Below are 26,869 nucleotides of genomic sequence, written 5' to 3' on the forward strand. Positions count from 1 at the left end.
AGGATCTTTTTCCGGCCGTAGCGATGTCGGAGATTTGATGTTTTACCGGATTCCTGATATTCACGGTACATTCGTGAAATGGTCGTAAGGGAAAACTCCCACCTGCATCAATTCATGTCCATTGAGCAATCCGACAGACTTGGGCGATCCCAGCAGGACAATGCGGCATCCTACATGTCCAGAATTGCTACAGGGTGGCTCCAGGATCACCTTTCTTAGTTTAAACACTTCGACTGGACACCAAACTCCCCAGACATGAACATTATTGAAAATATCTGGGATACCTTGCAACGTGCTGTTCAAAAGAGATCTCCACCCTCTCCTACTCTTACGGATTTATGGGCAGCGCTACAGGACTCATGACGTCAATTACCTCCAGCACTAACTCAGACTATAGTCGAGTCCATGCCACGTCGTGCTGCGGCAATTCTGCATGCTAGCAGCGACCTTACACGATAGTAGGCAGTTGTACCAGTTTCTTTGGCTCTTCAGTGTATAATGTAGACTGGCAATGGTAAGAAAAGTGTTTCTGAAGAAGAGAAATATGTCATCATCAGGTATAGATTACGCGTCATGAAGTCTTTTCTGAAAGTACGGCCATGTACGGTTGTGAAACACGAGACGATAAACAGCTTAGATAAGAAAGGAATAGAAGGTTTTGAAATGTGGTGTTACAGAAGAATGCTGAATATTAGATGGGTAAAGCTCGTAACTAATGAGGAAGTACTGAATAGAATTGGGGAGAAAAGAAATTTGTTTTACAATCTGATTAGAAGAATGGATCGGACGGTTGCACACATTGTGAGAAATCAAGGAACCACTAACTTTTTACTGGAGGGAAGTGTGGGAGGGTAAAAGTCGTAGGAATGAATGATTACGGCAAGTAGATTCGAAAGGTTGCAGTAGTTACTCGGAGATGAAGAGGCTTGCACAGGGTAGAGTAGCATGGAGAGCTACAACAAAACCAGTCTTCGGACTGAAGACCACAACAACAGCCGTACAAAAACAAGATGTTGGCAAGATTTCCGATATCAGTACAGTCATCAAGTTGCAGAGTGAATTTTTGACTCGTGAGGACGTGGAAGTAATTTTTGCCTCATGTTAGTTACTATTGCATCAGTACGACGAACCACGATAACATGTGAGAGTGGTATCGATTTCAGACTCTCGCCAAACCTTTCTCCTTGCACGATTTTGCACATTTTGACAGCTGCGGAAGGACGTAATTTCACACCAATAATGTGTGGTGATTAGAATTTTGCAATTAAGTACGATACCTCTAGGGATGCTGTTAGGGCTTTCTTAGGAACTGATACCTGTTTTTTAAGGAATCCGACAATTTCTTTTAGTTGTTACTCATGAAGCTTAAAAAATTTGATGGGTTCACCTACGTGGTCTGAACGGTTTGTTTGTAGGCGCATCTTTAGTTTTACAGGCTTCAAGATATCGCCACCTAAAAACTCGAAACAAAGAACACATTATGATCGTTCCTCATTATTCAAAAGAATGCTGGTACGGCCTAATGTTAGATAATGAACGTGATATTTACGCACTTTGGTTTTGCGTTTAGAACTAACGCTGCTGACAGGAACGGAGAAAGATGCAAAAGAAGAATGTAGTTTTATTACATTCGAATCTTTTTCCTTTCAGAACTGCATAGTTTCGACGGAGAAGGGACAGTCGGCAAATCACTTCCGCGGGGTGTCTCGTTACTACTGTGAATCAGCCACTTATCGGTGGGAAGAGATGAATTTGTATCTATTGTAAATCCGGTTAACTACTTCCACTGAACACACACAAGAATGTAACTTCTAGCTATCTCACTATATTTCAAATGGCTCCAGAAGTCAGTCAAAACGGCTGTGAATAACAATCTGTTGTAGTTCGTGTCGCAAGGAAGTGGTGGTCACACTGTCAAACGGCTTATTGTCATTAATGATTGGTAAATGTTACGTAAGTAGCTAACTTGGCGGGTGATCGGTGACAGGAGCTGTGTGATAAAATATTACTTGCGATTTTTCTCAGCATTCGTGCTGATAGGATCTACAACTCAGTTTTTGTGAAATGAGACGGCAAATTAACGATGGGGGAGTAGTTTTCTAATTTGTTTCATGGAAACAATAATCTGACGCTAGCAATATTTGTTTACCGGAAGTCTTTTTCTTACATAATATCAAACATACATATTTCACGGAAGACCGGCACCCCCTCTATTGCCTTCAGCGCACATCCCCTTCGAGGACGGCTCCTCTAGAATACACTTCCGCTGTCTTAACGCTGCGTCAACTCGCTCAGAGCTGGTGAATACCAGGAGCGTTCCTTGAACAGTCCACGAACACTTATTTCAATCAGTCTTCCCAGATTTTGCATGTGTTCCGACCTTATTACACTTGGAGGCGACTTGTAAAAAACTGCTTCCTTCCTTTATTCATGAACTCTTTACTTACGAGGACTTGTGTACCATTCATCACTCAATTCTGCCAGCTATTAGTGGAAATCTTCACCAGATTGTGTTCTACAACAGATAGCATGTGTCCAATAATGTTTGAACTGAATGATTGAGTGGTACAGAGGGAATTCCGCGCTTCATTTAAAAGCGAGTCAAATCATGGCTGATCAGAGACAGCATAGTGAATTACGGTACTTACAAGACTGTTATCCCGTTAGGCCTATAGGAAAATTTTCGCTGTAAGTTGCTAGAAACTAGCTGGAGGTGGAGCGTTGAGTGACTGCAATTGTACGTAAGAGTGAGTGGATGATGACCGCAGTCCCGAGTGGGACGGCACCACGGAAGCTCCGAGAACGAGAAGAAAGTAACGTTTCAAGTACTGTGCGCGACAAAAAAGTGAAACAGCCAGAAAACATTGTCGGGTGTCAATGTAAATTCGTCAGCATCTCAAGGTGTGTAGGTGGTCTCGATAAAGGGGCTGGGTTGTGGATTTTCTCCGCTCGGGACTGGATGTGTGTGTGTTACCCTCATGTTCATTGAATCATAATCGACACGCAAGTCGCCGAAGTGGCGTCAAGCACACTCCAAAAAAAAAAAAAAAAAAAAAAAAAAAAAAAAAAAAAAAAAAAAACACACACGACGCACTACACGAAGGAATTATCCAAATGGAAATGGGATGAAATCAGTAGCTATGATGTGCACGTACAGACAAATGATTGCAGTTTTAGAAAAAAATGGATGGTTTATTCAAGAGAAAGTGCTTAACAAACAGAGCAACTCAATAACGCGATGATCACCTCTGACCCTTATGCAATTATTCGGCTTGGACTGACTTATAGAGCTGTCGGATGGCCACCTGAGAAATATCGTGCCAAATTCTGTCCAATTGGCGCTTTAAATCGTCAAAATCCCGAGCTGCTTGGAGGGCCCTGTCGAAAATGATCCAAACGTTCTTAATTGGAGAGAGATCCAGCGTCCCTGCTGGCTGAGGTAGAGTTTGGCAAACACGAAGACAAGCAGTACAAACTCTCAGCATGTGCGTGCGGGCGTTATCTTGTTTAAATGCAAGATCATGAAGGCTTGTCCTGAAGGGCAACAAAATGGGGGGGGGGGGGGGGTACACAACCAAAGGGACCCTGCTATGAAAAGAAATGGCACCTAAGACGATCATTCCTGGTTGCCGGGCCGAATGGCGAGCGACATTCTGCCGTCTACAGACACGTCTTCGGCCTGGAATCTCATTGACTGGAGTGTAATAGTCTTCAGTGATGAGTCCCACTTCGAACCGAGCCTAGATGACCAGCGAAAATGTGTCTGGAGACGCCCCAGACAGCTGTGGGATGCTACCCTGATTGTCGCCCGCCATACTGTCCAACAACCAGGAGTTGTGGTCTGGGATGCCATTTATTTTCATAGCAGGACCTAGTTGGTTGTCATCCGCGGAACCCTTACAGCACAGCGGTACGTAACGATATTCTATGTCCCATTTTATTGCCCTTCATGACTAGTCTCTCTGAGCTTACATTTCAACTGTTTGTCTTCGTGCTTGCCAAACCCTACGTTAGACAGCAAGTTTGCTGGATCTCTGCCCATTTGACAACTTCGGAGCATTATCAGCAGGGCCATCCATGCAGCTCGGGATTTTGACGATCTAACTCACCAGCTGGACAAAATTTGGCACGATCTTGGAGTGTAAAAAGACTTGCATCAGAAGGCTCATCACCCCGGACGGAGTCTCCCAGCCAAAAATGCCATACGTGCGTTTCATATTTCAATGTAACTTCGTATATGTACACACCATCGTCGGGTATGTAATTGATCAGAATTACCATTTTCTCCGATAGGTGGATGTCCACCAGACTGCATTAGTGCCGTTTGTGTTTTGTATTGTTACCAGGCTTGGCAGGCCAATAAGGGTCATAAACAGCGTCAGATGTTGAGTGAGCACTACAAAGGAAGCGAAGATGCTGCGCACTCCTGTTAGACAGAGTGGTATCAGCACCTGACATATCCCGAAACGGGTTTCATAGTGGGTCTCCATTTGGCCAACTGGTCGAATTGTGCAATTGTGGCGCAGGGAAAGGAGAAATTTTGAACGTTAGTATTGTCGACACTGTAGTGCCAGCAGTTATTGAGTACCAATGTGCAGTTGTGAAGGCGTTGCCATTAGAGTAATGCTGCAGCATTGGAATGGCACGCAACATGCTGTAGCTGTGATGGCTATTTACAAGCAGGGTGATAGCGTGATGCAGCGCAAAGGGTAGTTCGACAGCATTATCAGTTAGGACATAATGGATATGCCCCATCTACTCATTCGATTACAACGCATGTAATTTTGAAGAAACTGATGCAGCCTTGAAAAAGTAGTCTCCAGGTGGCAATCGAATGGCTCTCACCCCAAGAGAACATTGCATCCGTCCATCACAGCTTCGTTCAACAACATGTATCTGCATTAGAGATTGGGAGACGAAGCGTACAAAGAATACTGCACGAATCAAAATTTCCACCCCTATAAGTTACACATTGTGCAGCATTTAAATTCAGGAGACCCTGTGTCGCGCAGGGACTTTAGCAGACGAATGTTGGCTTAAACCAACGAGGGCGCAAATTTCCTTAACAACATACGAATGTCACACGAAGCGCGCTTTCTCCTTAATTGATATGTTAACAATCAGAATTTCCGTTACTGGGCGCAGGAAAATCCATATGAGTTGCACTAGCGTACATTACATAGTGCCAATGTTTGTGGTGTGTTCTATTATGTCATGGCGTCACTAGACCTATCTTTTTTGAAAGTGAAAATGGCATTGCAACAACAGTAACACGCGCCCGGTATGTTGATATGCCTGAAACATTCTTTACACTGAGACTGCAAGATCTTAGCAACGAAGACCTATGGTTCCAGTAGGGCTCAGCCACGTCACATACTATTGGACAATCGACGGAAGTCGTTCGCCAGTTGTTTGGAAGGCGCGTAATTTCACGTAATGGTGGCATTTCACGGACTGCGAGATTCCCTGATCTTTAAGAGTATGCGACTTCTTCCTGTGGAGACCTCTTAGTCAATATGTACATTACACGTCCTGCAACTATCTATTAACTGAAACAGATGATTGAAGACATCACTGTCATTCCCCGAAAGAAGCCACAACGACCATTCCGGTATTTCCACAACAGCCTATTAGAACGTGAACGCCGAAAGGCAGCACATCTTTTATAAGTAAAGAGACAGTTTATAATATTTTGTAACGACAATATAAATAGCATACTGTGTACATCCATTTTCGCTAATAAAAATATTTTCCTATTTTCATTCGTACAAATTACGTTACATCAAAATTATCAGTTTCCTCGTGCCATCCTTTACAGATTTGTGTGCATTCAGATACGACTGTGGCTCGACGTTGGACTGCGTAGGAATGTGAGGGTAGGCATACTCGTCGTCAAAGTCCCGGTCGACTTCATGTGACCATCACAAAGAAGGGTCACTGTATTGTTCGAGGGTGGTCTGAAAAGTTCTCGGAATCACCACTAGAGGTTAGCGCTAGCGCAACGAGTTGTTCAAAAGTGATATTCATTGCAGTGTTGCCTGTAAACAGGTGTCACGTCAGTGCTCTGGGAAGAGATCTGTGGCGGTGACTAGGTTATGTTGTTGTTCCCGCGTAATGATTTGCGAAGATGGAAAAAATCGAGATTCGAGCAGTGATTAAGTACTTCGTAAAAAAAGATATGAAAGCAGAGGACATTCATGCCGATTTCCAGAATACACTGGGGGGGGGGGGGGGGGGGACTCCGCTCCTTCATACTCAGCTGTTGCCAAGTGAACAAATGAATTTAAATTTGGTAGGGAGAGCTTAGATGATGATCCGCGCAGTGGTCGGCCAAGATGTATCACTACTCCAGAAATCATTGAAAGTGCGTGAAATTGTTCACACTTGCCAGATGTCATCTGAAAGAGTATATCACATTTCAACTGAAGAATTAGAAATGAAAAAAAAAAAATATCTGCAAGATCGGTGCCGCGACTCTTGACGCTGGATCAAAAACGCATGAGAATGGGCATATTAGAAAAATGTTTGGCCCGTTTTAGGAGAAACGAACAAGATTTTTTGCGCCGGTTTATGACCACAGATGAAACTTGGGTGCACTACTATGCCCTAGAGACAAGACAACAGTCAAAGCAGTGGAAACATGCTGATTCTCCGCCACCAAAGAAAGCAAAGAAATTTCTTCGGCGGGAAAGGTCATGGCATCAGTGTTCTGGGATGCGAAAGGGGATTCTGTTTGTAGATTATCTCCCCACTGCGCAAACAATTACTGGAGAAAAAAAATGGTTCAAATGGCTCTGAGCACTATGGGACTTAACTTCTGAGGTCATCAGTCCCCTAGAACTTAGAACTACTTAAACCTAACTAACCTAAGGACATCACACACATCCATGCCCGAGGCAGGATTCGAACCTGCGACCGTAGCAGTCGCGCGGTTCCGGACTGAAGCGCCTAGAACCGCTCGGCCACCGCGGCCGGGTAATTACTGGAGAATACTATGCCAAACCCCTGGACAAACTGCAATAAAAGATACGCGAAAAAGGGCCAGGTTTAGCAAGGAAGAAAGTCATCTTCCATCAAAACAAGGGGCGCCCGCACACATGTGACGTCGTCATGGCAAAATGACATCGACTAAGGTATAAACTGTTGCCACACCGGCCTTATTCACCTGATAGGCTCCGTCAGACTTCCACCTCTTCCCAAAACTGAAAAATTTTCTTGGTGGACGACGATTCACTTCAAACGAAGAAGTGATAGCTGGAGTTGACAACTATTTTGCAGGCCTGGAGGAAACTCATTTCTGAGATGGGATAAGGCACTGGAACATCGTTGGACCAAGTGCATTAACGTACAAGGAGACTAAATTGAAAAATAAAAAAAAGTTTCGGTGATATAAGTGCTTTTTTTCTATTCCATCCCGAGAACTTTTCAAACCACACTCGTATACCAAGCACATAGTAATCCCATCACAACTGTGCCTGCCTGAATAACGAACTCCCTGCAACATTCTGGAGACTAGCAGCAGCCGGCCTGAGGAATTACCATCCCATGTGTAGGCTGCCGTTAACACCACAACGGAAATGGCTGCATATGGAATGGTGCCGTGGCCGGGAGCACGGAATGCTGATACATGGTGTCACATCGTGTTTCGCGATGAACTGCTGTTCTGCACTAATCCGGATGACCATCGTAGATGAGTATGGCAATGGCCTGGAGAGAAGTCCCGATATCCCAATGTTTTGAAGAGGCATAACGGTACGGGGAGCAATCGCGTATAACTTTCGGTCACAGCTGGTAGTGACTGAGGGAACTGTGACGACATGACAGTACGTAAAAAATGGTTCAATTGGCTCTGAGCACTATGGGACTTAACTTCTGAGGTCATCAGTCCCCTAGAACTTAGAACTACTTAAACCTAACTAACCTAAGGACATCACATACATCCATGCCCGAGGCAGGATTCGAATCTGCGACCGTAGCGGTCACGCGGTTCCAGACTGTAGCGCCTGGAACCGCTAGGTCACTCTGGCCGGTGACAGTACGTTACGGACATCCAACGTCATCCTCTTACCTCTCATGCGACAGTATCGTGGCGCCACTTTCAACAGGACAATGTTCGTCCACAAATGGTACGTGTCCCTGTGAAACGTCTGCGTGATTTTGAGGTACTCCTGTGGCCTGCAAGATCCCCAGATCCATCGCCAATAGAACACGAGCCGGTGCAGCCAGGATATTAAGGACCAGTTACAACAGTTGTGAGTCAGCTTGCCCCATGAGAGGGTACAACAGCTTTATGATACCTTCTGCAACCGAACCACTGCGTGCATCCAGCCAACGGGAGGTGGAACATCAAACTGATGTGGAGGCTCATGGTACAAGATCTTTGTAAATTTGACTCGATTTTGTAACACTGCAATAACATGACATAGCCTTTCAACCCACAGAGTTTCGTTTCGTTTCCTCCTCCCCATCTGGGCGTTTCACTTTTTTTTGTCTGGCGGTATATTTTACTGTAAATCAGACCAAAAAATAATGCCTGCACACAAGTATGAACTCTGACAGCAATTGTTCTTGAGATACTTGTGCATTGAATGTATCTTTATTAGTTGAATTACAGTAGATTATTTTTACTATTCTGTTTCCGCTGTGTTGTGTATATGAATGTACTGACACACATTGTTTACTTTTTTCGTATAAATGTAGTTGATGCATAACTGCTGGTAAACCTTTCGGGATGTGGTGGTGGTGCAAGAAACTCTTCTGTTCCTGACGTTTCGTCCAGGACTGCGCTGGACATCCTCAGAGACGCTCCTCTGCTGAGGATGTCTAGCGCAATCCTGGATGAAACGTCAGGAACAAGAGTTTCTTGGACCACGACCTCACATCCCGAAAGGTTTACCGGCAGCTGTGTCACTTGGTCGTGAAAACCTTCATTCTAACTAATACATAGTTTTTAAAGATTTGTAACCTTCGTTATCTGTGCTATATTTTGATTATTTGTATTAATGAACTAAAGTAGCAAAAGCAAAAGGTAAGAGAAGTCAGTAAGATAATTGTCCAAGAAAGACAAGCGTCCAGGTTCGAGTCTCGGTCTGGCATACAGCTTTATAATGTCATAAAGTATCAAGATTGCTTGCACTCTGCTGCAGGGTGAAACATCCCGTTTCAGATGGATTTATCTACATTTCATGCAAATGTAGAACCACAAGTGATCTTTATGCATTGTACAAACATTCCGGTAGCCCTATTTACGTATAGTTCGTTTTGAATTCCCGGAAACAATACTTAATGTGAACAAGCATTGATATCAACTTCACCTGTTTTATGTTAACAGTGAACAAACGATACGTTTCCTGAAAATAAATGAAAGTACGTGGAGCTTTGCAGTCAACCGCAGGTCATACGCTGTATGCTGGTGAAATGTCCCGTCTAGTTAAGTGTCATTTCCACCTCCACCCGCGCAGTGAAAGGTAGAGATGAAGCACTTATTAGGCTTTGGTCATAGTGGTATCGATATCGGTGAATTCGTCGATGGCCAACATCGGCCGAAGACGGCCGATCTTTTCAAATCAGTTCGCCACTACGATCGCGGCCACACTGTTACCGATCTCATCGCCCGAAAATAGAGACTTCGGACGACAATCGGTGAAATTCAAACCAGTTTGTCTTCTTCGGTCAAATCGACCGATGTTCTCACATATGAGCTGTGAGAAACTGTTGTTGAATCCAAGAAACAATGAGCCTGTGGCATCCTGAGTATAAAAATATCATAATCGGGATATCGTTCGGAATCCGTCTACTGAAATTGAAGGTTTACTGGCAACCACAAATATGCAAAATCTTTATCGGAAATTTTAGGTGTTAATTATAATCTCAAAAAATAATTTGTTCAAATGAAGAGCATGGCGTATCTTATATTTAAAGTTACTGTAGCGGATCTTTTTTTTTTTTTTTTTTTTTTGTGGTCGGTGAGCAACGTTTGGAACACAGCATTGTATGGTAGTGAAACATGGACTGTGGGAAAACCGGAACAGAAGAGAATCGAAGCATTTGAAATGTGGTGTTACTGCCGGATGTTGAAAATTAAGTGGACGGATAGGGTAAGGAATGAAGAGGTTCTGCGCAGAATCGGGAAGGAAAGGAATATGTGGAAAACACTGACGAGGTGAAGGGACAGAATGATAGGAATGGCTTTCTTGGTACTAGAGGGAACTGCAGAGGGCAAAAACTGTAGAGGAAGGCAGAGATTGGAATACATCCAGCAAAGAATTGAAGACTTAGGTTGCAGGTGCTACTTTCAGATGAAGAGTCTGGCACAGGAGAGGAATTTGTGTCGGGCCGCATCAAACCAGTCAGAAGAGTGATGACTGCGTCACAATTTTCACCGCTTTACGTGTTCGGAGTACATTATTCTAAGCTTTTTTTATCTTTCACACGTATGCCAAATGGCAATCATTGAAGGTCAATTACCGTATGCCTGCACAACTTCAAATAAATTCAGCAAAACATACGGTAGTGTTTGTAATCTTGCTTTTTAGGGTCGTTCGAGTATGTAAGGCCGAAGATTCAGAGTGCGTGAAACACTTTTGGATAACGAAAGCTAATTTCGAGAACTTGTAGAGGCGTGATTAAAGCGCAATTAAGAAAGCCGATAGCCACATTAAATATGTAATTATGGTTCAAGTAAAGACGTGCCACTCCGGTATTTGACGTCTGGTGACTGCATCTTTCCAATGTTGTTGTTGTTGTTGTGGTCTTCATTCCTGAGACTGGTTTGATGCAGCTCTCCATGCTACTCTATCCTGTGCAAGCTGCTTCATCTCCCAGTACCTACTGAAGCCTACATCCTTCTGAATCTGCTTAGTGTATTCATCTCTTGGTCTCCCTCTTCGATTTTTACCCTCCACGCGGCCCTCCAATACTAAACTGGGGATCCCTCGATGTCTCAGAACATGTCCTACTAACCGATCCCTTCTTCTAGTCAAGTTGTGCCACAAGCTCCTCTTCTCCTCAATTCTATTCAATACCTCCTCATTAGTTATGTGATCCACCCATCTAATCTTCAGCATTCTTCTGTAGCACCACATTTCGAAAGTTTCTATTCTCTTCTTGTCTAAACTATTTATCGTCCATGTTCCACTTCTATACATGGCTACACTCCACACAAATACTTTCAGAAACGACTTCCTGTCATTTAAATCTATACTCCATGTTAACAAATTTTTCTTCTTCAGAAACGCTTTCCTTGCCATTGCCAGTCTACATTTTATATCCTCTCTACTTCAACCGTCATCAGTTATTTTGCTCCCCAAATAGCAAATCTCCTTTACTACTTTAAGTGTCTCATTTCCTAATCTAATTCACTCAGCATCACACTACTTAATTCGACTACATTCCATTATCCTCGTTTTACTTTTGTTGATATTCATCTTATACGCTCCTTTTAAGACACTGTCCATTTCGTTCAACTGCTCTTCCAAGTCCTTTGCTGTCTCTGACAGAATTACAATGTCATCGGCGAACCTCAGAGTTTTTATTTCTTCTCCATGGATTTTAATACCTACTCCGAATTTTTCTTTTGTTTCCTTTACTGCTTGCTCAATATTCAAGCCTATACCACGCTCTGTTTGATACGTTGGATGCTATTTACCATACCCTAAAGACTAATTCAAAAGCTAATATCTTCACTCTTGCACCCCAAATACTACGAAATGTTAAATTTATTCTATACGGAATTTTGAAGCTATGCTATATGCAATGTACTAAAAAGACACGGTGATAATAAGTTATAGATGATTTCCTTTATTAAAAGCTACACCCAGTCTGAAATAATACTGCCACCAGAAACCTGTTACTTCCTTTCTCAAATCCAGAGCACGTGTTTAAAGAGCATTGAACTTTCCCATATTAGAATCTGATTATCTTAATATCCTGCCACCATTGCATTAATTTTCACCATTTTTAGAATAAGGTGAGTTGCTGTGAAACCACAAACCTATCTTTCGTTAATTAACTAATTCTTCCTTCTATGTATTTTATTGTATTGCATGTTAACCAGGGACATAGAAACGATGGAGAGGCTCCGTCCCCGCCGCAGCCGCAGTGGTCCACAATCCCACGACGACTACCGCAGTCCACCCCTCCGCCGCCCCACACCGAATCCAGGGTTATTGTGCGGTTCGGCCCCCCGGTGAACCCCCCCACCCCCACCTCCCAGGCAATGTCTCACACCAGACGAGTGTAACCCCTATGATTGCGTGGTAGAGTAATTGTGGTGTACGTGTATTGTACAGGGTTATTGTGCGGTTCGGCCCCCCGGTGAACCCCCCCCCCCCACCTCCCAGGCAATGTCTCACACCAGACGAGTGTAACCCCTATGATTGCGTGGTAGAGTAATTGTGGTGTACGTGTACATGGAGAACTTGTTTGCGCAGCAGTCACCGACATAGTGTAGCTGAGGCGGAATATGGGGAACAAGCCCGCATTCGCCGAAGCAGATGGAAAACCGCCTAAAAACTATACACAGACTGGCCGGCTCACCGGATCTCGACACACGCTGCCGGGCGGATTCGTGCTGGAACAACGCGTTTGGGAGAGAACCTTTATGCGGAGCATCGTCAAAACTATATATTTTTTTCATGTGCACGTATAAATATGAAACAATCAATAACAGCATTTTAGATTCAAAGTTTGCACTCCATCTCACGCCAAAATCAGTGGTGGAAGAAGAATAACGTTGTCACAAAGTTAAAGCATTTTTTACTTTAGTAGTATGGCATTTTCCACTTCATCTCATATTCATAAAACTTGTCGCGTAGTCCCAATAACTGGTGACAGAGGGTACAATCCTCACCACGTTCTTTTCGAGACAGATACAGCTTATTTAAACGCATGCGCTATCTTTTTAATAGAAAACGCTGCAGTGCAGCACTCGTCTCCATGGACAGACATTGTGGTACCCACTTCGTCCTTGGAGGTTAAAATCAAACCTATTTTATACATAGAATAAACCGACGAAGTGACCAAGCTGTCGGCCGATGTTATCGGGCAACCTTTGGCGACGGCGTCTAACGACAGTCGTCGGTGACACTGAACGTAGCCTTAAAGATCGAATCTTTGCTACGTGTCTCTCACTGCCAACGTACCCAACTACCACAGGGAATTGACTAACTCCTTTAAATACTCCGAGCTAGCTTTAACTTGCTTTTCTGCGTTCTTGGAGACCATCGTATTAATTATTCATTGCACCTAAACTCGTACGAATTTCTCTGTTAATGGTCACAGTCAAAAACTTAATTGAGCTCCGTAAAACTATACTGATACGAGTGTCGCCGTTAACTTACTCCAACCGCAATGTATATTACAATCCGATTACTGGGAACACAATGCCTGTTTCACGTCTAGACACTAGAAACCTAGACACTATAAACTCAGATCTGAGATCAAGCAGCCTAAATCCACAGGAAGCATTGGACATTTAGAAATGGCGTGCATTGACCCAAAAAGCGGACCCTACTAAAACAGGGCGGCGCTAAGAAGTAGTTTTCCATTACCAACAAAAAATCTGATTTAGGTTGAAAAACAGATTTCAGAAGTTGGTCAATATTGTGATTGTCTAGTTTTTTGGTTCCTTGAATGACGTGGTGTAAAATCCCACTGCTACACTACTGAAAAATTATTGACTTCTGATCTGTTTCTCAGTTACAGTGAACTGAATAAGTCTATATTAAAAGAGCTGTATATGTCTTGTAAAATGGCACCAAGCAGACAATGGCCTGAAACAGACATTTGTTATAACCAGATATTTGTGAATATTACAATGGTGTGGATGAAGTATAATCACATTTTGTCAGAAATGATTTTAAAGTTTTGTCTCTAGAATACAATTCTTTGAAATGGTAGGTCTACATCTGTAAGGTGCAAGAATTAGCAATTGTCCCTAAATAATGAAAAATGTGAGGTCATCCACATGAGTGTTAAAAGAAAACCTTTAAACTTCGGTTACAAAACAGATCAATCACATCTAAAGGCTGTAAATTGAAATAAATATTGAAATGACGATAATGACCAATCTAAATTGGAAAGGACATATAAAAAATGTTGTGGGGAAGGCGAACCACAGACTGTGGTCTATTGCAGAACACTTAGAAGATGCAACAGATCTACAAAAGACACTGCCTACACTTACACTTGTCTGCCCTCTTTTGGAGTACTGCTGTTCAGGGAGGGATCCTTGCCAGACAGAATTAATAGAGTACATCAGAAAAGTTCAAAGCAGAGTAGCATATTTTGTATTACTGAGAAATAGGGGAGAGAGTGTCATGGAACCAAGACAGGATTTGGGGTGGACATAATTAAAACAAAGGTGTTTCTCACTGCAGCAGGATCTTTTTATGACATTTCAATCACAAACTTTCTCCTTCGAATACAAAAATATTTTGTTGACACCAACTGCACAGGGAGAAACGATCATCATAATAAAATAAAGGAAATCAGAACAAACACAAATATATAGGTGTTCATATTTTCCACATGTTGTCTGAGAGTGAAATAATAGAGGATGTGAAGGTGGTTCGATGAACCCACTGCCAGGCACTTACGTGTGGTTTCCACAGAGTATTGATGTAGATGCATACTATTCACAACATATAATATGACATAAGAAAGAAACTGCACCTAGCTCCTCAATCATCCTCAAAAATCTGTAGGTACAAGGAAATCTGTGGGTCCATTGAGCAGTTTATGAACCAGGTACATTTCACAGTAATGGCATCTGGCAACCATCTATTAATAGTGAACTTCAGTCTTTAACTCTAGTATGTACTGTCCTATACCCCAGTTAAACCATAATGTGCCCCCCCCCCCCCCTCTCTCTCTCTCTCCAACCCCCCCCCCCCACACACACACACACAGAGAGAGAGAGAGAGAGAGAGAGAGAGAGAGAGATTAATTCTCTTTCTTTATCCTAATCAATGATGTGACATATATTTTCCATAACACAATTTTTTTTCTGCTGTCAAATGAATAAATATTAGATGAGCAACATCAAAATATTGTAGAGCCGTTTAACAAGTAGCAGGTACTAACTATTTTGCTAGTTTGAGACACAGTGTCTTATGTGCTGCTCAAATTTTCACTCTGGAATTACCTGGATAACAGTTATTTTCTTTCTACTAGGTTACAGTGTACCCTAAAAAACTTGGTTGCTAATTATTGAGCAATTTTGTCTACTATTTCATCATAACTAGTTATTTTCATTTATTTGATTGTTTATAAGTGAGACCTGCACACATCCGATATGCATGCATTGGATTAGCCACAACTGGTATTAGACTAATGCACTTAAGAATAAACAACCTAGGTGGAAGAGAAATTGGTTTTGTCCTTTTTAGTACAAGAATATCATTTTAGAATGTTTCGTCGAGACTCCAAGTATTGTTTGCCCACAAATAGATTTTATGCAATAGTAGGCTACCTTGCACTAGTACCCTACACTACTTGCAGTCTTCTAAATTATATTTTTTATTATTTTTTGAAAATTCTCTATTTACTTTGATGTCAAAATTACTTACTAGTATTTGAGACTGTGTAACTATGGTTACATGGAAAGCCTTACAATTGGATATATGCTATGTGCTGCTTCAGATAGTCGTTTGAAGTGTACAGTGCTCATTATTCACATTGAAGGGCTAATTAAAGGAATAGTATCTTCAAAATGTGACCACATACATATTGCTCTTATTATCTGTGTCACTACAATGTGTGTGCTGTCAGTGTCATGTCCCTGCAGCACAAAAATGCATATGGCTTGTTTTTGTTTTCTCACATTTAAGATGAGAATTATTTACAGCAAATGTGTACTTTGTGGCATCATTCACAGCACTTTTTCATCAGTGCTTTCTGATTGATATTTGTCATTTTCTGATAAGTTTCTTAAGTTATGTTAAGTATAACAATTCAGAATACAGAAGCAACAGGATCTGGCCAGACTTACTGATTATTTAATAAGATCTAGTTACAATCTGAAAATGTTCTGGACAGTGTCTGATGCATTTTCAGCACACCAGGTCATCAACATGGAGGATCCAAAAATATCATTTCTGCGCTACTTATTGCCTTAACAACTAGTGAGTAGTAGTGCAATAACGTCCAGCATGGATAAAATAACATTAATGGAATGGGCACTAGAACAATTTTGGAACTCTGATTCAGTCCTTACAAGGAACATGCTCTTTCTTTGTCAATGCTAGAGTGTATCTTTCGAATTCAAAGTATAGGCAAAACGCAATTTTTTGGTTTGTTTTAAGTGGGTTTAGACTCACACGGTGTGAACGGCAACTGTAAAACAACGCTTCTTGTATTGCCATAATGATGAGCAGATATGAAATCTTTTCTGGAATTGTGTGGTTCACATAACTGCGTTCGATGCGTTGACAGGAAGCACCAATTTAAATGTCAAATATTCCCTGGAGAGTAAAAAAAAATATGCAAAACTGAAAATGGGATTTGAGTGTAATATTACAGGAGGGGAATACTTTATGTTAAAGCCACGTCCGTTACCATATGGGAAAATGGAAACATAATGATATGCGACATATGTAGCATAGAAACTCGACACTAACTTTTTACATAACGTATGCGATGCTCCGAGCACCAGTATTAAATTTATAAGGTGCAGTTTCCATGTTTCATTTTTTTTTTTTCCAACTACTGAATCGTAGACCATTTGTACATGCGATAAAAATCTTGCTTTTTCATCGTAATCTTATTCTGAAATGGAATTAAAACGACAGTTTCGTTTCCGATAGTATTTAATTGCGGTGCTACGACAATACGATTGTAGTTGTCATAAAACACCGGTACTTATTTTCAGTTGACGTGTTGCCTGGTAATCAAGGTTTCCTATTTGTATTTTGTTTTACGACAACGTCCCTGATATGGTCAGAGAACCTGACATGCAAAGAATATATTTTTGGCATATATACTTACAGTCTTCTGTTTCTTGATAATTTCCTTCTCCTCGGGCATTCTGCTTTGCCTTGTCGCCTACAAGCTTTCACAACACAAGTAAAACCTGCCGTCGAATTAACTGCTTAGAATTTGTTTTCAGACAAAGGTTTACCGTGGTTAAAAAAAACGAATCGATGTTGTTTTACAGAAATTTTATTAAGAAAGAGACCAAAAAAATACTGGCAATACAACGTGACAATATCCACACCATAAACAATGTTACCGCACTTGTTTGCTTCGCGGAGACTGTCAATTGTTCTATAGTAATGCCATCTTGATAATGGTACCTGTTGAAAGATGACTTTCGACAGTTAGTTCTGCATCAAACACAGGATACCTGTATTTTAGAGGTTGTGGGTAGTAATTGTACAAATAGTGAACTAGCTGAAGTGTCAGTACATGTTCGCTTACGATGGCAAAGTGTTTTAAAGCGTTGCATCCGCGTTTATTAAGAGGAAGTTTCAGGATACAGCAAAGATGTATGTCTAAATACTATCCTATTGACGAAAATGTTTACGGCCTTAATGCGGAACAGAGAGAGGTGTGTTTATTTTGTTCTTCGTCTCTAAAACGTGGTGTATGGTGTATGAAACATTCGTTTGCGCGTAAAACCGTACTCAGTGCAATAAATTTAAGTCTACGTATCGTACAGGTCCTACAGCTGTGTAACATATTGTGAAAGGAAACGACTGTATCTGTTTACCAATGCTTGATATCGGTACTTGTATTGAATAAATCCATAACTAAATTGTTTTGTAAGTTCAGTATAATAACAACAAATTATGCCTAGTGGTAATTTAGCGGCACTGGTAATTTTAGGGGATTACTTGTATGTGTATTAGAAGCTAACTAAAAGACCAACTGCTCCTTCTTGTATCCTACACAACAGCCGTTTTTATGTCCACTGGCAACTTTTTATAGACTTTTAGATTGTAGTACAAAACTCCATTCCATTCCTAGACACAGCTCGTATTTCTGCTTCTAGTAGTCCTGTTGTAGTTCTGCATACATACAGAAGCAGAAGAGATGGTAAACAAAATTCTTTTAAGTACCATTGATTAGTTTTCTGTGAATGGCCTAGCCCTCAATTTGTATTCAGTTCTGCATGTCTAGGCGTACTACACCAATTATAACATGTGGCAAGGAAATAATAAATAGGGTGGAAACTTCAAAATTCTTAGATGTCCATATTGATGAGAATTTAAATTGGGAAAAGCACATTTTGAAAATCATAAAATAACTTAGTTTAGCCACATTTGCACTTAGAATCAGTGCAAATCTTGAGGAGAGAGAAATCAGTAAGTTGGCATATCTTGCATATTTTGATTCAGTAATGTCATATGGAATGTTGTTCTGGGGTAAATCATCTTTAAAAAAAAAGTAAGTATTCATTGCAGAAAAAGTTGTGTAAGAATAACATGTGGTGTTCACTTGTGATCATCGTGTGGACATTTGCACAAAAGGGGTGCACGATACTGCAGCAAAATTTTTTTAGTACTTACCTAGTGATGTAAAATGTCTGACAGACAGCGAAAGAGCATATGAAAAAGGTCTGAGAAAGTTTCTCCTAAACAGCTCCTTCTATTCTGTAGAAGAATTACTATTACCATTATGTAGAAAAGGTGGTGGGTAGGAATTAATAACTACCAGCTGTAAAATGACTCGTTCCACATCATTGTTGTGTATCACAACAAATTATCCATGGAACATGGAACTAACTATGTAGGCCTAACTGAATTGCTGAGTCCATCTTAACCACAAATACCATTCAGTATTATATCTAAGTCTGTAAAGAGGCCTCAGCAAAATGTTCAATTATCTTTACGAAATAATCTTTTTGCATTTTTCTGTAGAGTGAATACTTTTTGCTGCTTTGCCCCAGAATATTATGCTACAGGACAGTATTAGGTGTAAGTATGCTAGCAATCGTGTCTTCTCTTGTGTACTTTACGACAGCTTCTGGGATATGTAACACTTCAGTACAAACTTCCATGCTGAGAGGCCTTGGTTGAGATGTGAAAATATTGCCTGATATGTCATCTCCGACTGCAGAAGACATCTTCAGAAGTCAAATGGAAAGTGCGTCAGGGGCTCCTGAATTTTTGACACTGGATGCTTGATTATCTCTGACTGTCACCATCATTCTCGATTAAAAGTAATTGATTGTTATTCTGTTGATGCAAAGGTGCCATCCGAGTTTTATCCAACTTAACATCTTCTCTCCTATTAAAAGTATAATGGTGCTTTTAAATTACTGTGGCCTTTTTATATATGTGCTCATGACAATGTTTTGTCTTTACTAAAATGCTAGTCTCACTGGATTTTGTTGTTTCCATCTCGGAAAACATTTCATTGTGGTTGATTTGTCAGTTTGACCCAGGTAGTAGTTCCTGTTTGTGTTTTGCAGATGGTGTTGACATGTCTTTTTGTGCTTCCAATGTGTATTTGTCTGCAACTACACAGAATTTTATATATCCCAGGTAACATTAGTGAATGCTGTACATCTTTTGCTTTTCTTAAGCATTCTTATTTTCTTGGTGGGTAAAATCATTTCAACTCCATGCTTGGCCAACACTTTCTCAACACAATTTGTAATCTTGTTAATAGAAGAGAGAACTTTCCTTGTTGCTTGCTGTTGTTCCTCACTAGTCCTTGCTTTTTCTCTTGTGTGACGAAGTGTTTAATCCACCTCCCTACAGGAGTAACCATTTCTCTGGAAAACCAACTAGGTCTATAAGTGTTCAGCTCATTATGTAAATAAACTGGCTGCAAATTTTTGTTGGTCCTGTCCATGAAGATTTTAATTACACCTCTTTTTTCCTTGGGTGATGGATGGTTTCATTGTGGAGGTGTCAATCAGTGTGTGTCATTTTCGTATACACTTCCTGGCCAAATTTGCCCTATTGTGAATGCAATAGGCTCACCTAACCATGCCAGATATCTCACCTTATTGAAGCAACTCTTATGTTGGTAAATCTGTCAGTTGTATTAAAAACTCTTATGTATTTTGTTGAGGAGACATAAACATGGTCCTGAGTGATATTCTAGGCAGTGTTGATATTATGTCCTTCAGCTTTTTGTGATTTCCCCAAATTTTTAAGTGAATGTTAGTATGGTTCCTCTGAAAAGCTTCAACTTAGATGACAATCACCACCACCAACGCCACCGCCGCAGAGATAACAACATTAAAATTGACACACATCATTGACACAGAAGAAAGTATCTGAGAAAATCATACTAAAGAAATCTCTATAGCCTATATTAGTCTTAATATTTAAGCTTATTGCCATCAGCGCTCCTGCTAGGAATGGTATGATCATGCAGAATTCCTTTGTATGGCACATCATCTGACTATAATTACTACTCAAGTAAATAGCAACACTGAGCTAAATCCGAGATCTCTGTCTGAAATCATCTCTTTGGGGAAGCTAGTTACTGCTTTTAGTTACTTTGCAGCTGCTGTATAATCCAGTCAAAACTAGTCATTAGGAGAAATGATCCTATAATTATTACATTTTAGCAACTGTTTTATCATTGCTTTTTTGGCATAATTAAAACTTACGTATACATCAGTTTCAGTTCAGCTACTTCAGCCTCAAAAGTAAAACGAACATCATGAGGATCAATTTATTAACTTACTCCTGCCATTATAACCAAGACTGAGTATAAATGTGTTTTTTATATAAGTTAAAATTAAGTCTTAGCCCCGTAAAAACATTTATTACAATGGTGACCAGATTCAGTCTGTTTGTAGACCATTTTCAGATTCTTCTCCAGTGGCGGCAACCGTAGATGATGAAGGGAGCAGGTAAACAAGCAATTGGCGTTTTTTGCTTGACAGTTGGTACCTGCTCCGTTCCACGACCGGAGAAGGGTCTGAAGATGGTCTACAAATGGACTGAAACTGGTTACAATTGTAATAAATTTTTTAATGGGATCAGGACTATTTTAATTTGTATCTGTATAAAAAATTTTGCACTGAAATCACAGTTCTTCCGGTGGTGATTGCAACAATTATTAACATAGGGATCTGCCTTACAAATCAGTGCTCGATACTCTATCATTATTCGTGAAGTAATCAGTGGGAATGGAGCTAAGAGTTATTTTCCTAGAACAATCATTTACACAGTTAACAATAAAATACAGTTAAAAATACTAGTCACTAGCTTTAATAGTCACTAACAATTGGTTGAAATTGTATCTAAAAATTAATAAATAGAAATGTAACAGATCCCAAATAAATATTAATTGTTAATAAAACACATACAAGGTCCAAAATATATTAATACACACTGAGGTGACAAGTCGTGGGGTGGTTCCTAATATTGTACCTGACCTCGTTTTTTCCGGCATAGTGCAGCAACTAGACACGTGGCAAGAACACGCGAAGTTGTTGAAAGTGTCCTATAGAAATATTCAGCCATGCTTCCTCTATAGTCATCCATAACTGTGCAACTGTTGCTGGTGCAGGATGTTGCATACAAACTTACCTTTTGATCATGTCCCATAAAAGATTGCTGGGATTCATGTTGGGCAATGTGGGTGGCCAAGTCATTCACTATAATTGTCAAGAATATTCTTCAAACCAGTCATGAATGACAGTGGCTTGGTGAATACCCTAATGATTTCTGAAATGGAATGTCCCATGTGTCTTGCTCCTACCACCATTTCGTGTTCAAAGTCTGTTAATTCCTGTCATGTGACCATAATCACATTGGAAGCCTTTTCACATGAATCACCTGAGTAGAAATGACAGCTCCGCCCTTTTATGCCTAATGTACCTGATTCTACTGCAATATGTATAGGTACAGATCGCTATCCTTTGACTTTCATCATGACGGTAAAGGCATAGAAGTAAGTTTTCAAAGAGGGAACGAATGATATTCTTAACAAAAGTGTCATTCTGTAAATTTCAGATAAGCACAAAATTGTTATTAATGAATACTGTTGCTCAGCTAAATCCAGATAAAGACTTAGAAGTGCAGGTAAAGAGATTGTCTTCAGTGTGTTAGGATCAGAGTCATGTCATTAGTATTTAACAGCTCACAACTGTAGACATGCTGCTTATATTCATATGCAGTACTTAATTATGGAATCATTTTTATGTGATTAAATGTGTGGAGTGTGCAAATCATTTTATGGTAAGGAAAGTGTTCATAAAAATAAAACTGAAAGAAGTAACTTGCAGCATGTAATTACATAGTAATAACTTACTATATGTATCTTAATGACAGATTATAATACATCCACCAAATAATAATGTGTGTTAAAAAACATTGTTACTTCAACAGCAATTTAGTACTTGTACATTAAACAATAAATAAATGTAATTTACAGATAAAAAGGAAAAATAAACAAAAATATCTAAATACACTCCTGGAAATGGAAAAAAGAACACATTGACACCGGTGTGTCAGACCCACCATACTTGCTCCGGACACTGCGAGAGGGCTGTACAAGCAATGATCACACGCACGGCACAGCGGACACACCAGGAACCGCGGTGTTGGCCGTCGAATGGCGCTAGCTGCGCAGCATTTGTGCACCGCCGCCGTCAGTGTCAGCCAGTTTGCCGTGGCATGCGGAGCTCCATCGCAGTCTTTAACACTGGTAGCATGCCGCGACAGCGTGGACGTGAACCGTATGTGCAGTTGACGGACTTTGAGCGAGGGCGTATAGTGGGCATGCGGGAGGCCGGGTGGACGTACCGCCGAATTGCTCAACACGTGGGGCGTGAGGTCTCCACAGTACATTGATGTTGTCGCCAGTGGTCGGCGGAAGGTGCACGTGCCCGTCGACCTGGGACCGGACCGCAGCGACGCACGGATGCACGCCAAGACCGTAGGATCCTACGCAGTGCCGTAGGGGACCGCACCGCCACTTCCCAGCAAATTAGGGACACTGTTGCTCCTGGGGTATCGGCGAGGACCATTCGCAACCATCTCCATGAAGCTGGGCTACGGTCCCGCACACCGTTAGGCCGTCTTCCGCTCACGCCCCAACATCGTGCAGCCCGCCTCCAGTGGTGTCGCGACAGGCGTGAATGGAGGGACGAATGGAGACGTGTCGTCTTCAGCGATGAGAGTCGCTTCTGCCTTGGTGCCAATGATGGTCGTATGCGTGTTTGGCGCCGTGCAGGTGAGCGCCACAATCAGGACTGCATACGACCGAGGCACACAGGACCAACACCCGGCATCATGGTGTGGGGAGCGATCTCCTACACTGGCCGTACACCACTGGTGATCGTCGAGGGGACACTGAATAGTGCACGGTACATCCAAACCGTCATCGATCCCATCGTTCTACCATTCCTAGACCGGCAAGGGAACTTGCTGTTCCAACAGGACAATGCACGTCCGCATGTATCCCGTGCCACCCAACGTGCTCTAGAAGGTGTAAGTCAACTACCCTGGCCAGCAAGATCTCCGGATCTGTCCCCCATTGAGCATGTTTGGGACTGGATGAAGCGTCGTCTCACGCGGTCTGCACGTCCATCACGAACGCTGGTCCAACTGAGGCGCCAGGTGGAAATGGCATGGCAAGCCGTTCCACAGGACTACATCCAGCATCTCTACGATCGTCTCCATGGGAGAATAGCAGCCTGCATTGCTGCGAAAGGTGGATATACACTGTACTAGTGCCGACATTGTGCATGCTCTGTTGCCTGTGTCTATGTGCCTGTGGTTCTAGTGTGATCATGTGATGTATCTGACCCCAGGAATGTGTCAATAAAGTTTCCCCTTCCTGGGACAATGAATTCACGGTGTTCTTATTTCAATTTCCAGGAGTGTAGTATTTTCTATCAGGGAATATGGAATAAGTTTACCATAGAAAATACTGATGGCTAAGACAGGGTCCTGCAATGTAATGGTTAAAATTTACCTTTGTAATCAGGTTTTAATAAAAGCACCTGTAGAATTTATAATACATAAAATTTTTTGAAACCAATGATGTAAATAAACAATGAAATGTGTCCAGTTTTTGGTTTAGCAGCAGATGATAATGTATCTTTTATTTATCTATTTACTTATGTATTTATTTATTTATTTATTCCTTCATTCATCCAGGAATCTTCTCACAGTGATATAGTATTTGTCATTATAATTCAATGAACATAGATAATTCAAATATACATACACATTGGCCTTTGCTTGCACGGTACCAATACATTCCAAAAAGCTGTGTGTGTACATGTCGGAAGGATGGACATACTGTAGCTGTACTACAGTATAGGGTCAGAATTAAACATTACACACTTCCTCCAGCCCATGCAAATTGAGAAAATTGGTTTGTTCTTTTGCATTAGGTGGGGTCTATGGTGGGCCTTAGGTGACTTATGAAAATAACTCAAAAAAAGCATGCTTTTTGGGTATCAGAAGTACCAGCTGTGGGGTTAGACACTTCTATAATTGCTATTCGTGGCAAATTGTTGAAATTTTTGCCATACACTGATGAGCTAAAACATTACGACAATCTGCTTAATAGTTTGTTTGTTCATCCCTGGAATGAAATTTGTAAGAGATTCTGTGTATCAGGGATCTGACAGTTTGTTGGTAGGTTTGTGGAGGTACATGGCATTAGATGTCTGAACAGGTCATGTAATTTACATAAATAACAAGCCACTGATTTGCGTATGTGGCGATGGCACCTGATAGCGACCCGGATAGGTTCTATAGGATTTACATCGCTTGAATTTGGTTGCCGAGACATCAATGTGGGTTCACTATAACACTCCTCAAACCACTGTTGCACTGTTCTGGCTCCAAGACATGGATAATTATACTGCTTAATTTTGATGTCGCCGTCGGGGGCGATGTCGAGCATGAAGAGGTGCAGGTGGTTCACAGCTGTCAGCATGTCTTCAGTTACTACCACAGATCCCGCACAAGGGCAGGAGAATATCTTCCACAGCATAATACTGCTCCAACTAGCCTGCAGCCATGAAGCGCTGCACATTTCGAGCAACCGTTCACTTAAATGACAGTGTTTGTGGAGATAGCCATTGACCTACTGTAGCAGAAATGTGATTCGCTTGATGAGCCAACATCCTGATGATCCCGTACCCATTGCAGTCGTAATTGATGGTGTTGTTTGATCAACATGTGAACACAGCAGGGTGATGCATTGCTGAGCTTTGTGTTCTATGACACACGATGAACAGTGTGCTCTGAAACGCTTATGTGTGTACCAGCATTGTGCTCTTTTGGCAGAGATGTCACAGATCACCATCTATCCTACTTAACAGAGCAGAAAAGCCTACGGACCTCATGTTCTGTGAGAGTCGTGGATGTCCAACCACTTAGCATGTAGTGATAGCTTCATCACTCTTCTACCTCTTTCTGTAGACACTCAACACTAGCACGTGAACATTCAACCAGCTCTGCCATTTTCAAGATACTTGTTCACAGGCTGTGCATAATAATAGTCTGCCCATTCTCAAAGGCACTTATCTCAATGGATTTTCCAATTTGCAGCCCATATCATCACTAGGGTGATCATCTGTCCATGTCTGCTTCGCTTACATACTTTCATTACCATGTCCTGTGCCCGCAACACCACCAGGTGGTATTCAGTGTTGTGTTGGGCAGTGGTTATATTGTTTTGGCTTATCAGTGTATATTCGTAAGATGGTGTTACTGAGGAACTTTGAAACTTTTTTTGATATCATCCGTTGCTGAGACCCAGAGGTTCAAATTTACCGTATGTACATATGAGGCTTAAATGTAGTTTTAACTGAGGTAGAGAACAAATGGCAAGGTTCTGGGGTCATCACAAGGGTTCTGAGGTCACCGTACTGTTCTTAGTCGCCATTTTTCCACCAGTAAAGCTTTCGACACACTATCTCTTTTATAATGGGCACTTCACACCTATACAGGATGTCTTGACTTGGAAATTGTTATATGGTGCCATATGATGGCGTAAGGACCTTGCAGAAAATTATTTTGTCTTATGAAATTCTTTGTACTTACAAATTAAACACCCCATTTTGTGGTATACTGTAGGCAGAGGCGATTCTAGAAGTCAGTCAAGGGGGGTGGGGCTAATGGGGGGGAAGGGGTTTGGGGGATTGGAATATCGCTTAACGAAAGGAGAATCCTCCACTGACAAATTGGTAAAATTTGGAGTTACTTCAAGTAGTTTTTGGTAACTGTTTAAGAGTACAGGGTAAACAAAAAAAAACTTGGAAGATTTTATAAATTACATAAACCATAAAAAAGGTGAACTTACAATAAATAAATATTCATTAATTTTCTGGATACAGAAGATGACATGAATGGAAACCTTGAACTTATATATATATATATATATATATATATATATATATATATATATATATATATATATATATATATAACAGAGGGAAACATTCCACGTGGAAAAAATATATCTAAAAAGAAAGATGATGAGACTTACCAAACAAAAGCGCTGGCAGGTCGATAGACACACAAACAAACACAAATATACACACAAAATTCAGGCTTTCGCAACAAACTGTTGCCTCATCAGGAAAGAGGGAAGGAGAAGGAAAGACGAAAGGATGTGGGTTTTAAGGGGGAGGGTAAGGAGTCATTCCAATCCCGGGAGCGGAAAGACTTACCTTAGGGGGAAAAAAGGACAGGTATACACTCGCACACACACACACATATCCATCATATATATATATATATATATATATATATATATATATATATATATATATATATCTGCTTGTGTCTGTATGTGTGGATGGATATGTGTGTGTGTGCGAGTGTATACCTGTCCTTTTTTCCCCCTAAGGTAAGTCTTTCCGCTCCCGGGATTGGAATGACTCCTTACCCTCTCCCTTAAAACCCACATCCTTTTGTCTTTCCCTCTCCTTCCC

The 26,869-nt window shown here is 41.2% G+C and overlaps 2 protein-coding genes across 3 annotated transcripts in view; one reads left to right on the forward strand and one right to left on the reverse strand.

Moving 5' to 3' along the window:
* The window catches only part of LOC126203429 (bifunctional 3'-phosphoadenosine 5'-phosphosulfate synthase), a 365,659-nt gene extending 348,442 nt beyond the window's left edge, over nucleotides 1-17,217 (reverse strand). For both annotated transcript variants that reach the window (XM_049937746.1, XM_049937743.1), the window contains exon 1: nucleotides 16,987-17,217. In XM_049937746.1, coding sequence (XP_049793703.1) covers nucleotides 16,987-17,025 — 39 coding nt within the window. In that variant the 5' untranslated portion in view covers nucleotides 17,026-17,217. The remainder of the gene's footprint in view (nucleotides 1-16,986) is intronic.
* Nucleotides 17,218-17,267: 50 nt separating this feature from the next.
* Nucleotides 17,268-26,869, forward strand: part of LOC126203432 (isovaleryl-CoA dehydrogenase, mitochondrial) — a 68,382-nt gene continuing 58,780 nt past the window's right edge. Inside the window, exon 1 of the mRNA XM_049937751.1 lies at nucleotides 17,268-17,548. Within this exon, the coding sequence (XP_049793708.1) occupies nucleotides 17,420-17,548 (129 nt within the window). The 5' untranslated portion in view covers nucleotides 17,268-17,419. The remainder of the gene's footprint in view (nucleotides 17,549-26,869) is intronic.

Source organism: Schistocerca nitens, chromosome 9 (genome assembly GCF_023898315.1).
Source record: "Schistocerca nitens isolate TAMUIC-IGC-003100 chromosome 9, iqSchNite1.1, whole genome shotgun sequence".
Taxonomy (NCBI): Eukaryota; Metazoa; Arthropoda; class Insecta; order Orthoptera; family Acrididae; genus Schistocerca; species Schistocerca nitens.